The sequence below is a fragment of the Alexandromys fortis genome, unplaced genomic scaffold (assembly GCF_014885135.2).
Source record: "Alexandromys fortis isolate MF-2015 unplaced genomic scaffold, M_Fortis_MF-2015_v1.1 scaffold_155, whole genome shotgun sequence".
Taxonomy (NCBI): Eukaryota; Metazoa; Chordata; class Mammalia; order Rodentia; family Cricetidae; genus Alexandromys; species Alexandromys fortis.
The window spans coordinates 1287742-1303173 of record NW_026068052.1 but is presented as its reverse complement, the minus strand read 5'-3'; the positions used below and the strand labels follow the sequence as shown (position 1 = coordinate 1303173).

Sequence of the window (15432 nt, the reverse complement as noted above, 5' to 3'; positions counted from 1 at the left end):
TGATTGATCTCCTTCACAGTCCACAGTAGCATATGCCACCAGTTCCCGGTCAGCCTATGTGTTCTTAAAAGTTTGATCCTCAGTTTCGCAATATTGGGAGATGGTAGGCCCTTTAGGAGGTAGAGCCTGTTAGAACGCAGTTAGATCACTTGAAGTACGTCGTTGAAAGGGATATTGAGAATCTGTCCCCTTCCTGTCTGCCTCCTCTGTTACATTCTCCCACTATGCCAAAAGGCCTTAAAATGAGCATTAATTAAAACATCCGAAACCATGGGCAAAAATAAAGCTTCCATCTCTGTCACTGGGCATTCTGACCCAGTAACAGACAGATGACTAACACACTGAGTCAATGGTAATTTGCCTTTCAGCCTGTCAACTTTGACAATACAAAATGACGCACATTGACTAAAAACTAGTTTTTGAATTTTAAATCTTTTCCCAGGTCAGTGATTCTCTTTTAGGATACTTAATAGTGGCAGTGACTCACTGCTCCTGGTGAGCCACTCAATCAAGAAGGGAAAGAACAAATAGTCTACAGTGTGTTGCGTTACTAGACTACAATGCTCGGCAGCTCAGGGCTTTAAAACTCATTTTGACTTATGTTTTAGTTAGAGTGAGTTTGTCAGCATGTAAAACAGTCATGAGTTGAGGGGTGTCTATAGCAAATGAAGGCAAACTTAAATAAGGGCTTTTGTTTAGGAGGCTTGCATGCATGCGGGATAAAAATTACAAATCTAGAATAACAGGCAAACATCACTAGAGTGGTGCTCGTGGTGCAGGGGGACAGGGGAATCAGATGAGCATAGGAAAGGCATTGGGAGTTCCTAGTTCTATCACTTTCTTTTGGATTTGTTTTACAGCACTGGGATCGAACCAAGAGCCTTGCGCATACAAGGCACACATGCTATCTCTGAGACACCTATCCCCAATCCAGTAACATTCATTCTGGGTGGTGGGGACATATATGCTCGCTTATTTTTCTTTCAACTCTTTATATGTATGATGCATTTCATAAAAGCACAAAATAAAAGAGAGAAAAAAACATGAGCAGATTTGGGAAGGATCATATACTATTTCTAGAAATAAGAGGGATGGGAGGTAACTGAAGGGCCATGTTAGCTTCTGCTAACATTTTGTTCCATATCAGATCCTTGGTGTGGACTGAACTACCAGGACTTGTCCGGGCATGTCTGCGCTTCTCTCCCAGCCATCCCTTGTTAGCCACAAATCCTGGGGGCAAATCTGAAGTTTTGTTTTGTTTAAAATGCATGGTCATCATTTTTAAAACTAGAAATGCTTCTAAAAGATAACATATGTATACACCTGTACATATGTGCAAACACCCCATATGTACCTATAAAGAGGCAAAATAAATAGACATAATATTAGCAAGTACTGAATTTAGGTAGTTGGTGATATGAGAATAACACATCCTTAGATTATTCTTTTAATTTTCTTGTATGTATTCGATTGCTTAAAATAATAATAAAAAAAAAGTCGGAAGGCTTTAGCAGCATCTGTCTGGGTTATCACATGATCATTCCTTAGGACTCTCAGCTTGTTCCTCCATTTCTAGTACCTATGGTCCCTAAAGACATCTGTGTTTCCCAGCTCTGGCCTAGCCAGTAGACCCAGACTCCTATATTTTCCTGATTCCTGCATGTAAACAAAACATAGTCCTGGGGCATGATAAAGTTTCTCTCCCTCCCATTAGCTGTACTCAAACCCATACCCAAACTTTATATTTTTAGAACAGGCCAAGTACAATAAAAGATGACATCATTTCCCAGTACCCTACAGTGACAGAGAGCCACTCCCTCCCAGCAACTACAGTGACAATGGAAGGTATACTGTATCTTATAATGTACAGGTGAAGCCTTGGAAGAATCTGAACATATCAGCTAGCTTCTCCCACCCCATGTGGGGTGTGTGTGTGTGTGTGTGTGTGTGTGAGGTAACCACGTCATTCTTCAAATCCTTGATACAGCATTGAGCAACGTTGTTACCTACCCAGTGGTCACAGGCAATGTCTCCAAGGAGCCCCTTGAAGGTGCATAGGCACCAGAGAGCCTGTAGCCAATAAGCTTCCCCTTTAAGCTGAGTGACTCTTAGGCCCTTCCAGTCTAATCGCCTTAGACAGGACTGAGGTAAGTTTCCCAGCTGTCAGTTACTGGGCCACATTCAGGATGACAAGCTCATTCTTTGCAACCCGCAGTTTTCACTGTTGCAGCTGCCATGCTGCAATGAGCAAATCCGCAGCCCTTCCCACCTCCAGCTTGGCTGCTTCCCACACAGCACACAAAATGAATTCATCCTAAAAGCTTAGAGGAGTCTGCAGATTGCCAGAGATAGACAGAAACACGGGAAACAAGCTGAGGTTGGCCAGTGACACCACATGGCAGACTGGCCAGCATGCCAAGGCGGGTAGGGAAATGGTAAAATCTCAGTCTGATTGTCTCCCATCAGATGGGTAGAGAGTGAGAAGGTTAATTTGCCCTTCTGAGCTCTAGTAACCTTTACTTGGACCAGCGTAGTTTCTACTGACTTTGTCACTTTGGGGAATAACATCGGCTTTTGCTTTATTCTTAGCCTTCCCCCACTGCTGACCTCTTACTGCTGACCTTACAGCTTCAACCTATTGTTTTTTTTTTAAATATCTAGATCTCCATATGACTAGACATTGACTCAGGAGGATGATAACACCTGTCCAGCCTCCTCTATGACCTAATTTCACTGGGTTCTGCCCACATGCTATTTTGACAGAACTCACTTGCGCATTTGAAACTGCTCTGATCAATCCGTAGATGCTGAGGATTGAAAACAAAACAAGTAAGATTCTACCTCCAAACCTAGAGCACCAGAAAGAACCCTTTCAGCCTTCAGGGGAAGAAGCTAAGACAATACCAGCCAAGGAGCTGCTAGGTTGCAATTCGAGGGCAAGTGACGCTTTCCATGTGTAGTTCTCAAGGAAGAAAGTCCTCCCAGGAATTGTTCCCAGTGAACAAATGTGTCCTGATGGAATCTGTGGGTAACAGAGACAGGCAGTGTAATGTGGAGGAATAACATGTGTCGGTAAAGATGGAAGGAAGGAAGGAAGGAAGGAAGGAAGGAAGGAAGGAAGGAAGGAGGGAGGGAGGGAGGGAGGGAGGGAGGGAGGGAGGGAGGGAAGGAAGGAAGGAAGGAAGGAAGGAAGGAAGGAAGGAAGGAAGGAAGGAAGGAAGGAAGGGAAGACCCATAAATTGATAAAAGAATGTATGACATCAAAAGCTAAGTGTGGTTGCACACCCTCTAATACCATCACTTGGAAGGTATAGACAGGATGAATCAGAGTTCAGGCCAGCCTCATCTACATAACAAGTTTGAGGCCAACCTAGGCTACATGAAAACCCTTGTCTCATAAAACCCCAAAACAAGGAGAGCTGAGAGTATGCCATCAACAACAGATTCTAATTAATACAATTCAATGATGTCACATTACTAAAAACGACAATGAAGACAAAGATTTAGTGTTCTTCCTAACAGCCAGGTCTCCATAGCCTCAGGTTTCCTAATCTCTTTTTGTTATTGTTGCATTTCCTTTAATATAATTCAGGGCAGCCAAAAAAGTCCCTGCATGTCCCAGATATTCTGACCATGGAAACTGCAAAACACTCTCACCGTTTTAGTTCAGGTGAAACTAGACTCATTTTCTTTCTTCTCAAAGGAGAAAGAAAATAATATGAAACACAGATCTCTTACTCAAGTTTATTCTAAGTACAGACTGACCTCAATGATCCGCTGCTTAAAAAAATCCTATTTTTCCAGGGTTCACATCCCACTGGACCTGGCTTAAATTTAATTATTTTCAGATGAGTCTAAAAAGTAACACTATCAGGTCTAGTAGGATGGGTAGATAGGTGTGTGGGGGACAACAAACCTACTTGCCCACCTGTTTGGAGAAGAGGGTCATGGTCTCTCCTCAAGCCAAGAGTTCTTGCAAGGCGATGCAGCCTAGCTCTCTGGTTCCTATGCCTGTGCCATATCTTCACGTCAATGACATTCTAGAAAAGCACCTGACTTCTGCCCCGTGCCTGAACTCCTAAAATTCACTGGGGGAGAGGACATTTAACACAATAAAGGAGGTGTGCTGGCCAGCAAGTAACTTTTCACTTACCTAAAAATCTGACTTGAGTTTGGAAAGTACTTATCTGAAAGTTAGAGCTTCTGAGTGAGCGTGGTAGCCCACACCTATTATTTCAGCCGTCAGGAGTGGAGGCTACAGGATCAGGATGAGTTCAAGGCCAGTCTGGGCCATTTGTGAGTCTTGTCTAAAATGAAGCAGAAGGAGCTGGAGGGAATAGCTCAGTGGTTAAGAGCTCATATATCTTTTTCCAGAGGACCTAAGTTCAGTTCCCACACCCAAATCAAGCAGCTCACACACGACTACCTATAACTCCGACTCAGATCCAATACCTTCCTCTGGACTCCCTAGGCACCTGTGTTCATGCTCACGTGCCCCCCCCCTCACACACAATCAAACATAAGAGAATTTTTAAAATGAAGCAAAACTAAATAAATAAACCAGGTTTGGTGGCTCAAACCTTTAGTCACACACGCAGAAGGCAGAAGCAGACAAATCTCTGTAAATTAGAGGCCAAGCTGGTCTATATTACACATTCCAGGACAACCAGGGCCACATAGTGAATCCTTGTCTCAAAATTAATTAGCTGATTAATTATTAATTAAGAAAAGTAGTGGTTCACATACAATAATTTTTGAGAAATGAATTATGGTGTAGCCATACAAGGAAATGTCATGTATGAAGCTATAGTAACATGAAATAATGTCACGGTATACCATTTCATACAAAACGGCTTACAAAATGGAATATGGGAGATGTATTTTAGTTAGCTGATTATTTTAAAAACTAACATTGAACGTTTTGATCATTGTTTCATTTATTGAACCTTTAATATGAACATATACATGAGCAAAGCACCAAGCCAAGGACTCTGCATGCTCTATTTTATACAAATGACAATCCTGTGATATGGGTCAATATTTAATCTTGACAGATGATGAAATGGAAGTGCTAAGCACTTAAGTCACTTAAGTGAGAGCTCAGATACACATCTTGATGTGTTGGACTCATGAATCCAAACTGAAAAGTAATTTTATATTGATGACCGCATTTATATAGGAAAAAATACTCAAGAAAAATGAACGCCAGTATGTTTACAATTAATACTAACTACTTGTGAAAGGTGAGGTTATTTGTATACTTTCCTGAGTACTCTGAAAATTGACCAATTTACACGGATTCTTTCCATAATCAGAAAAAAAGAAAATAAAATTTTAGTCATTTTATTTTCATGTGTATAGGTACCCTGCAAGTGTATCTGTTAGCCATGTGTGAACCATGAAGGCAGAGCACCGGATCCCCTGGAACTAGAGTTGCAGATGGTTGTGAGTAGCCATGTGGATGATGGCAATCAAATCCAGGTCCTCTGGAAGAGTAGTCAGTGCTCTGAATCACTGAGCCATCTCTTCAGCCCCCATAAACTTTTATTTAAAAAGAAGCAAGAAGCCATTGTTCACAGCCTGTAGGCAGCAAGCTGCTGACGCATGAGGAAGTAACTTCATTATTACAGAGCATTGTCTAAAATGAACAAATAGTATCTTGCACATATATTGTTTCAAACCGATACAAATACAGTCATAATCAATGCACATAGCAGGCTCAGTGTGTCATGTGTTATTCAGTTGATATTCAAAAAACACACTTATTATCACATGGAGGTCCATGAAGTTTTATATACAAAAATACAAATGCCAGGGGTGGGATCTGGTACTAAATGTAACATATATACGAATAAACTTTCTGTAGTTTGTCTTCTAAACAATTTGCCTTCTATTTTTTTTTTCTGGGGGGACAGGAGGAAATAGAAATGAATACTGAGAATTCACACATTATTAAAAAGTCAAGCTAATGGGAAGTAGAAAAAGGCAAGATCTCCTAAGTAAATTGGGAGCATGGGGACCTTGGGGGAGGGTCGAAGGGGAGGGGAGAGGCAGGGAAGGGAGCAGAGAAAAATTCAATAAAAAAAATGCTAAGCTAGGAGGCTGGCTTCCTGGAGAAAATAACCTACAAGGATGAGAAGAGTGTGGGCAGGAGGTGATGTAGGACATTCTCTTCTGGAAAGCAGAGTGCCAAGGACGAGGCTTCAGCCTGAATCCCAGCTGACATCACGACCTCAGCAGAGCAGCTGCTCAGCAATACCTACCACTTGCCCTGGAGCCAGGCTAGTTTCTAGGCCTGGAGGTGGAGGAGGGCACTCTGGGATAAGGGGAAGCGAAGCACATGGAACTGTCCTTAACATCAAACTGCCTCAAAGGTCAGTTGGCACCTGCCTTCCTCTCTTGCATTCTCTCCTCTCCCCTTTGGAAATAGGTCCTTTGTTTTCTCTATTACTGTGCGTCTTATTGTTCCCCATCGAAGTCCCCAAAACAAACGCCTCCTTAGGATTCCAGCGATCTCATTACACATAAGCGATCATCCGGTCACAGAAATCAAAAATGAAACACCCAAGATTGCGCACTTGACATTCATGGCCTAGAATTTGCCAGACATTGAGAATAGTCACACTACTAGGTATGTAGTTCAGTCGTTGAGCACGTGACCAGCATTCTCAAAGTCCTGGGTTCAGTACCCAGCAAAACACACACACACACACACACACACACACACACACACACACTTTTTTTTGAGACAGGGTTTCTCTGTAGCTTTGGAACCTGTCCTGAAACTAGCCCTTGTAGACCAGGCTGGCCTCGAACTCACAGACATCCACCTGCCTCTGCCTGCTGAGTGCTGGGATTAAAGGCATGCACCACCACCGCCCGGCCCCACAGTTTTAAAATAAACAGACTTGAGGCTCACACTTCTAACGCCAACATTCAGGAAGCGGTGGGGTTTCTGTGGCCAGCCTGGCTTACATAGAGACTTCTAAGCCAGCCAGGGTGATATAAAACAAAATAGACTTGACTTCTTCAAACGTGCCAACATCAAGAAAGGCCAGGCGAGACCAGGAGAGTGTAAATAAAAGGAGACCGTGATTAGAGGGAATGTGGAATCTTAATGGGATCCTGGAACAGAAGATGGACACTAGTGAAAAAGCAGTCACAATTCAAGTAAAACCTAGAGTACAGTAACAGAGATTCTCCGTGTGGATTTCTTCATTTTAACATCAGTCCCTGATTACACAGCACACTCAACAAGAGAGAGGGTGAGCTGGGTGGAGGGTGGAGGGGGCTCTTTGTACTGTTCTGTAACACCATTATAAGTCTAGTTACTACAGAATAGAAGGCTAAAAAGAAGAAAACTGCAATTTTAAAATTTAGAACTTAAATCACATCTGGACAGGTGGCCCATAGAAAATCATGAAGAGGATGAGTCCAGCTTTCCGGATAATGGTTGCTTGGAGAGGAGAAAGAGGATTGGGGTGGGAATGGGCCACATGGAGAGGGACTGGGCCAAATGGAAAAGTTCTATGTCTTCACCTATTGGTGGCTTCCTGGTGTTATCAGATAATAATTCATTAAGCCATACGTTTATTTAAGTGATTTTTGTCTCTGGTTTTACTTTACTGAGAGAGAGTGAGAGCGGCACAATAGCCCAATATAACCAGGGAATCTTGTTTAGAGCTAACTAGAAAGACGCTTGCGTGTGTATTGAACATCAGATAGTTAGGGAATCGGTACATTTGTTAAGGGTGACGGGGTAGTGGCACTGCCGAAGAAGTCATCTGCGGTTTTATATCTGCATAAAGAAGGCCTTAGTGACAACATGGCATGGTGTCACATGGTGGCTGTCAAATACTCCTCCCAGACAAGCAGACAGATGAAACGAGCATGTCAAAATGTTAATAGTTGGGTTTTTTGTTTGTTTGGTTGTTTTTCTGGTGCTTGGGTTCACACAAGCGTTAGCAATAAATAGAAAGACGAGCATGTGCTCCAGTCTCTACTGGTGTGCACCTGCAGGAAAGTGTGAGACTGCGCAGCCTAGCGTCGGGTTGCTTGAGGGCAACAGAGATCCAACTCCAGGTGTCCCTCACCCTAGAACCCCCAGAATATTCCTCCCACCAGCTAATTCCTGCAGTGTACGCCTCCTGTGGCCTGAGTGGCCTGTGAGAGAGTTGTCCCCTTTCTGGGTATCTGTCACTTAGGCTGGATGACAGTTCTGCTCTCCCTTTCTTCATCCTGATGTCCCCATAGTCACAGAAAAGAGTCAAAGGGTGGTGGGCGGGGCTAGACCTGCGAGGGCAGTCCCCAGGGCTACTGAACAGGCCTCTGCAGTGGGTGGGAGGAGGGAGTTGTGGAAAAGAGGGGAGAGGGCAAGTGTCAGCTCTTCATAGCCTCATCAGTCACTATTAGGTGAGCTTGCAGAGGCTGGTGGCACCCTTCATTGGAACAGGCTCTGGGACCCTTACCTCCCTCAGGCACCTGGGCATAATGCCTTGCTCTAAGAAGTCTGATTACTTACAGAGTTTGAGCCTTCTGCAGTGGCCCTTGAGCTACCTTGCCATCTGTGAGTACTGATCCAAGAGTGCCCAGCAAGAAGCCAATCCAAGGAGGCAGGGTCAGACCTGGGGGATGTTCTTATGGTCTTGGGAAGTCTCAATATTGGTCTTTTGATCGACTTAGAGAGTTGAGCCATGGGGTCTTGTACCTCGAATGGAAAGGAAGCAATGAAGGCCCAGGGCACAGTGGGAAAAGACAGGAGTTGGGGGCAGTCCCAGTAGATATGAATGTGGCAGCCAATTGTAGCCACTCCTTAACCTGCACTACCTATAGAGGGCAAATGTGCTTACAGGGGTTTCCAGCAACATGGAATGGCACAGGGGAACAGCTAGCATTGTAGGCTTAGAGAAGTGGGGCCTGCAGAGCTTTTGTTTCTTTGTTTGTCCTCTTGGTGGCCTTTGTTGTTGTTTTGTTGCCGGATTGGTTGGATTTTATGAGAGAAGTCCGTGCTCAGTGTGCTCTCTAACTCATTATTGTCTTGTCTCAGCTTTCTGAGTGCTAGAATTGCAGGTGTATGTCCACATGCCCAGCTATAGAGCCAGCATTTGAGCCATAGAGCTTGCTACTCTGAAAGTGGAGAGGTAGTGTTGAGTGAGAGAAAGACCATGGCAGGAATGTTGGATGGGCAAGAGGACAAGAACAGTGGGGAGGAAACAGTATGGGGATGGGGATGGGGATGGGGATGTTGGCTGGGAATGGTCAAGGAAGAGATGGGGAGTATGAGGACAAAGGAAGGTAGACTCATACCTAACACAGATTCTGGGATGATGGATACAAAGGGAGACAGGAGACAGGCGGGGGGGGGGGGGGATAGCTGAATATGAGCAGTTGATAAAAAGCTTGTTCCAGGCACAGAGCCAGAGTACAGGAATGGGGACTAGACAGGGAGTCAGAGGAACAGGATGAGAGGTAGGAGGAGAACTGGGGATTGCATATGGTAGATGATAGAAAAAAATTCCGAAGGATAAATGTCGGGACCTAGACTGTGCTGAAGCCCAGGTTCAGAGCATGGGCGTGGCTGAGTTCTGCTGCCAGTACAAACCTGGCCTTGCCTACTCTTCCCTCAGTTTGGATCCTGCAGCCATTGTTCTTTGGCCTGCTGTTCACACCCTTGTGGCTGCTGCCAACACTTTACTTTGTCTGGTTACTCCTGGATTGGAAGACTCCAAATCAAGGTAGGACTCACGAACCTGGGAAAAAGAATGTTCCACCATAGCCTATAAGCCCGCTTGTGGGAGGGTCCCACTCACCATGCCACACAGACCTCCCTTCCAAATTCTCAGAGACTCGAAAGCCAGGCAGCTGGACCTATTCTGGAATGTCTTCCTTTCCTACCTCTGTAGCAGAGACGTGGTCCTCCACGGCGCTAGGGAATCCCTGGATGACTGAGAGGTGCGGAATAGCAATACTAACATCATGCTCTACTGGCACTTTTGTCTCAGGTGGCAGGCGTTCAGCCTGGGTAAGAAACTGGTATGTCTGGACCCACATCAGGGACTATTTCCCTATTACAGTAAGTATCTCTTCCCCAGTGTCCCTCTCAACACTCAAAACACAGACATTATATCGAAGAACTAGCATTCTCCATAAGAAAACTGGGCATCTTGGCAAAGTGTCGGCTCTGGCTGGATTACAGCATGGTCTTCTGTACTTTGCTGGGATATTTTGGACGCTCTTGGCATGACCTGCCTTATGATACAGGCTGAGCGAAAGTATATTCAATTTAACAAAAGAGATTAAAAAATTTCCACTAGCCACATGTTTGGGCCTCAGAGCAGTAACAACAACGTGATTCTTCATGAGCAAGGCGCTCACATCTGATGGCAAGAATGGGTAAGTGCGTAATTAGAATCTGGTACAAGACACAGAAATGATTCGGGTGGAGGCTAGCCAGGAAATGCTTCACAGCTGTGGCAGTATCCAAGCGGCGCTTTCAGTGTTCATGGGAAGCTACCCAGGCAGATACTGGAGGCAGGCGAAGGAGGACACCGCAGAGAGGAGGTCTAGAGACGGGCTGCTCTGAGGTTCCTCTGGGTAATCTTTAAAGTCGATGACAAACTCGGCCAGTGTTTGGATTTTTAAAATATATTTCTTTTTATTTGTGTGTGAGCATTTTGCGTAAGCATGCATGTAAGCAAACAACATACATTCAGTGCCCGAGGAGACTAGAAGGGAACACTGGAGCCCCTAGAACTGGAATTACAGGTGGTTGTGAGTAACCACATGGGCGCTGGGGACTCTGCAAGTGCAGCAAATGCTCTGAACTGCTGAGCCAGCCCTTCAGTCCGAGTCCTGATTTTTCTCAAGCGGAGCTTCCTGGCCATGACATCTAATACAACATTGCACAAAGAAAATGATAATGTGCATAAAGCTCTCCTGGATACCGATGGCTGAAACTGCTTGAACACACAAGCAAGAGAAGAGGCTCATTAGTCCCAGTTGCCCTGGATCCTGTCTTGTCATCCCAGGGCTGTGGGGATCAAAGTCCAGGATTCTTGAAAGCCTTGTGTGTTTTGTCTGTTGTCAGGCAACTGTTTCAGAGAATACCCAAATCCCTGACATGTCTTCACCTTGTTGCCTCATGTGTGCTCATTCTCTCTCTATGCTGTTTGTTTCCATGGTTGCAGATCCGGAAGACAAAGGACCTGTCACCTTCACACAACTACATAATGGGGGTCCATCCCCATGGTCTCCTGACCTTCGGCGCCTTCTGCAACTTCTGCACTGAGGCCACAGGCTTCTCGGAGACCTTCCCAGGCATCACTCCTCACTTGGCCACGCTGTCCTGGTTCTTCAAGATCCCCATTATTCGGGACTACCTCATGGCCAAAGGTGCTTCTGATCATCCTCCCTGGAGTCTCTGGGCCATTTCACTGTAGCTGCGTCATACCACGCACCCTTTAAGCCTCTTCTCCCTACACTGCTCCATTCCCAACAATCACAGTGTGAAGGCTTATGCCCTGGGGTGAACCTATCCAGACTTAAATCTTGACTCTGTTGCTTGCTGTAAAATCACATGCAAATTAGCTGGGCAGTGGTGACTCATGCCTTTAATTGCAGCCCGTGGGAGGCAGAGGCAGGTGGGTCTCTGTGAGTTCGAGGCCAGCCCGGTCTACAGAGTGGGTTCTAGGACTGATTCCATAGTTACTGGAAACCTGTCTCAAGAAACAAACAAACAAAAAAGATCATAGGCAAATTAGCTAATTTTCTAGCAGACTCAGCTTCCTCACCTGAAAAATAAGTGCTGAAATAGTACGACGATTTAATGAGAATTCTCTCAAATCTCTTAAATAAGTGTTCAACAGAATACCTGGTACAGAGTATGTGTTCACTAAACAATAGGTATTACTATTCATGGACTGAAAAGGGTGGAATCAGAATTGTGATTCAGAAAGTTGGATTTATCCCACTAAAAACCACCCTGCTGTAGCTTCCGACTGACCTTGCCTTCAAGTGAAATGTGTTCTCTCTTCCTCACACTTCTGTCCCATCTCCTTGAGCTTTTCCTCCTGTGGACCATGGGAACCCAGAAACCAGTCTACTCTCTCTGGCATTTGCGCCTCTCCTCATGACTGTGCCCGCTCTGCCCTTGATTCTCTCTAGGAGTGTGTTCTGTGAGCCAGCCAGCCATCGACTACCTGCTGAGCCACGGCACTGGAAACCTCGTGGGCATCGTTGTGGGAGGAGTAGGAGAGGCCCTGCAGAGTGTGCCTAACACCACCACCCTCCTCCTCCAGAAGCGCAAAGGGTTTGTGCGCACAGCTCTCCGACACGGGTAGGTCCCCCCACAGGAGGAGTAGGGGTCTCTTTCTGCTCATTACCCTGTAGACTGTGGTAAACTGAGTACCACTTGAGTTTGCCCTCTAGGAACTTAGGACTGAGTAGAAGAGATGACTGTAGGGTTTTTTTTTTTTTTTTTTTTTTTTTTTTAAGCTTTAGGCCATCCGCTTCCTCTCAGTGAGTTGCACCAGTTCCCAGGAAGTCAGACCACGAACTCTAGTGCAATGTCCAGGGCAGTTAGACTCAGGCTAAAGTCAATTAAGTCCACATTTCTCTGTGACTAGCAGATAGTCCACATTTGTCTGTGGATAGTAAGTGCAAGGCACACTACAAAACAATGGGTTTATGCAAAGAGCTGGAGTCTGGAGCCTGATTGAAAATCCTGGCTCCAGGAGCCTTGAACTGTAGTTCTGTGGTAGAGCAACTGTCTAACATGCATGAGACTCTAGGTTCCATCCCAGCGCCAGATAAGTAACAACAATAATAATAATACCATCCCTGGATGTATGGCTTACCATGCATATTGGGACTGCATATTTGAGCCTTGGGATCTTCATCTTACAGCTACTGATCATTGTCCTTCCTGCATGGGATGACTGGGCTTCACAGCTCCATGATCCCCCTGCCTCAGCTTCATGAGTAGCTTCGATTATAGATCTAAGCCCCCAGGCCCAGTGAGTTATGAATGAATTCAGTCATAAAATACCTACCATGTACCTTGCACACATGGGGGGGGTTATTAAATGTTAGGTGCACTGTCTTGGGAAAGGAAGGAAAAAGGGAGCTGGTGTCTGGAGTGATCGGGAGCCTACCAGTCCAGTGGTCTAGTTCACTGGACACAGGGGCACTTGTCTGCTGCATACTCAGGGAGGACACAAACCTGTCTTTATATAACCTCCCCTCAGTGGCCTACCAGTCCAGACTATAATATACAGGGAGAGCTCTGAGTTGGTCAGGAGACCTGGGTTCTAGTCTCTGGCTGCCTGTACGGTCTTCTCTTTTATGGACCTGGGCTCTGGTTTCCCCACCATGTCCTCTGTGTTATGAAGAACCAATCAAGTAACACATACCAAATTGCTGTGTTTTCTTTTTTTCAGATATGGGCTGTAAGGAGCCTTAGTTTTTTTTTTTTTGTTTGTTTTGTTTTGTTTTTTCCCTAGAGCATCCACTGTTCACAGTGGACTCTTGTGGCCTTTAGAAAAGAAACAATACTTCAGTCCCATGACCCAAGGACAGACAGACTACCTTCTGATTGTTCTCCTTGGGAAGGGGCATTTCAAATATGCGTATATATCCACATTACCTGTAGCCTGTGACTTCTCGAACAGAAAGTTAGATGTTTCATTCTCGACACCCACTGGAAGTTGGTCACCATGTGGGTCTCTTCCAAGCTCTTCTTTCCTGTCTGGATCTCTGTGTCTTGCCTTGGGAATCTAGGCTAGAGTTAATACTCTCGTTGTCCTGGAAATTCTCGAGACAGGACATACCAAATAGGGGACCCTGTGAAGTGCAAAAAGAATGAATTAGGCCTCTAGCATTACATCTTAATGGAAGAGTGCCTGACCTTAAAAGTCCTTCCAGCATGGTTTCCACAATAGCCTGTGTCTGAGAAATGAAGATTTTCCTACAGAGCTCATCTGGTCCCTACGTTCACGTTTGGAGAAACTGAGGTATATGACCAAGTGCTGTTTCATGAGGAGAGCTGGATGTACAAGTTCCAAAGCTTCTTCCGCCGGATCTTTGGTTTCTATTTCTGTGTCTTCTATGGACAAGGCTTCAATCAAGGTTCCTTGGGACTCCTACCATACCACAAGCCCATTGTCACTATAGGTGAGTGCTGCTCTCAGCCTCGGGGCCATCTAAGCTCTTTCTCCCATCTATGTAGCTGCATCTTACCCCTCCTCCACCAAATAAGAGGGCAGCAGAGTGGGGGAAGCTGAGACCTGACAGGAGTGGCCCTAGAAAGGAGAGGAGGGTGGAAAAAATGAGGGTTCTGGCACGTTCACTCTTAGGTTTTTTTTTTCATCTCTTTTGACAGTTGGGGAGCCTTTGCCCCTGCCCCGTATTGAAAACCCGAGCCCAGAGACGGTGAACAAATACCATGCGCTCTACATGGATGCCCTACACAAGCTGTTTGACCAGCATAAGGTCCAGCACGGCTGCTCCAACACCCAGAAGCTGCTTTTCTTGTGATTGAAGAGACTCCCCTTGAGAGCACCTGCTTTGGAATCAGAGAGTCCTGGGAAAGGAAGATGAAGGAGGCTGTGCGCATGCTCAGCGAGGGGACATTAAGAGCTCCTTTCTGACAATAGTACTGCCCCTGCCCACACCCCCACAGGAGTTGTCCCTGAGGAGTTCCACCCCCTCAGTCTTCAGAGGGGTCCATCCTGAGGCCCTTCTAGTCTCAGGCCTTGGCTGAGCTTGAAACCTAGATCCTGAAGGACTCAAACAATGACCAAACAGTTACCACTCCAGTTTTTAAAAATCTTAATAAAACATTTAAATTAATATGTACTTTGCGTCTCAGAAATTTAGCCCGTTTGACGTGCAAAGTCCAGCAGTGGTTAGTATCTCCAGACAGCTGTACAACGACCACCACCAGCTGTTTTGGGATTCTTTCAAGCACCGCTAGAAACCCATTACACACCGCAGTCACTGCCCGCTGCCTCAGCAGCGGGCAATGACTGATTTCCCTTGTCCCTAAGGCTGTGCCAGTCTGAGTATCCTAGAAATGAAACAAAATGGCATACGTTATTTCATGATTGGCTTCTTTCTTTCAGCGTATTTTCAAGGTTCCTCCGTATTATAGCATGCAACAGTGTTCCATTCTCTGTGGCTGAATAATGGTCTATTAAGGATGACCCGCGTTTTGTTGATCCAGCCATCAGCGGAAGGACAGCTCTTTTGTCCCACTTTTCAGCTACTATGAACAGTGCGGTTACAAATATTCATGTACAATTTTAAAAATTATCTTCTGTCCTCAAATACAAAGGCTTACTTCCTCACCACTGCCAAGCGTGATTTTAGACAGACAAAAGGTGCCTTACTCGAGATCAGTTCTCCGCTGACATAAGTGTTTCACATTTGTTTGCC

General features: G+C 45.3%; 1 protein-coding gene across 1 annotated transcript; it reads left to right on the top strand.

The window, feature by feature from the left end:
- Positions 1-7985: 7985 nt before the first annotated feature.
- Awat1 (acyl-CoA wax alcohol acyltransferase 1) lies at positions 7986-14662 on the top strand. The gene is made up of 7 exons (XM_050119698.1): positions 7986-8082; positions 9627-9734; positions 10002-10072; positions 11187-11391; positions 12163-12334; positions 13970-14169; positions 14378-14662. Exons 1-7 carry the CDS (start codon positions 7986-7988, stop codon positions 14530-14532), a joined length of 1008 nt encoding a protein of 335 aa, XP_049975655.1. The 3' UTR covers positions 14533-14662.
- Positions 14663-15432: the final 770 nt, after the last annotated feature.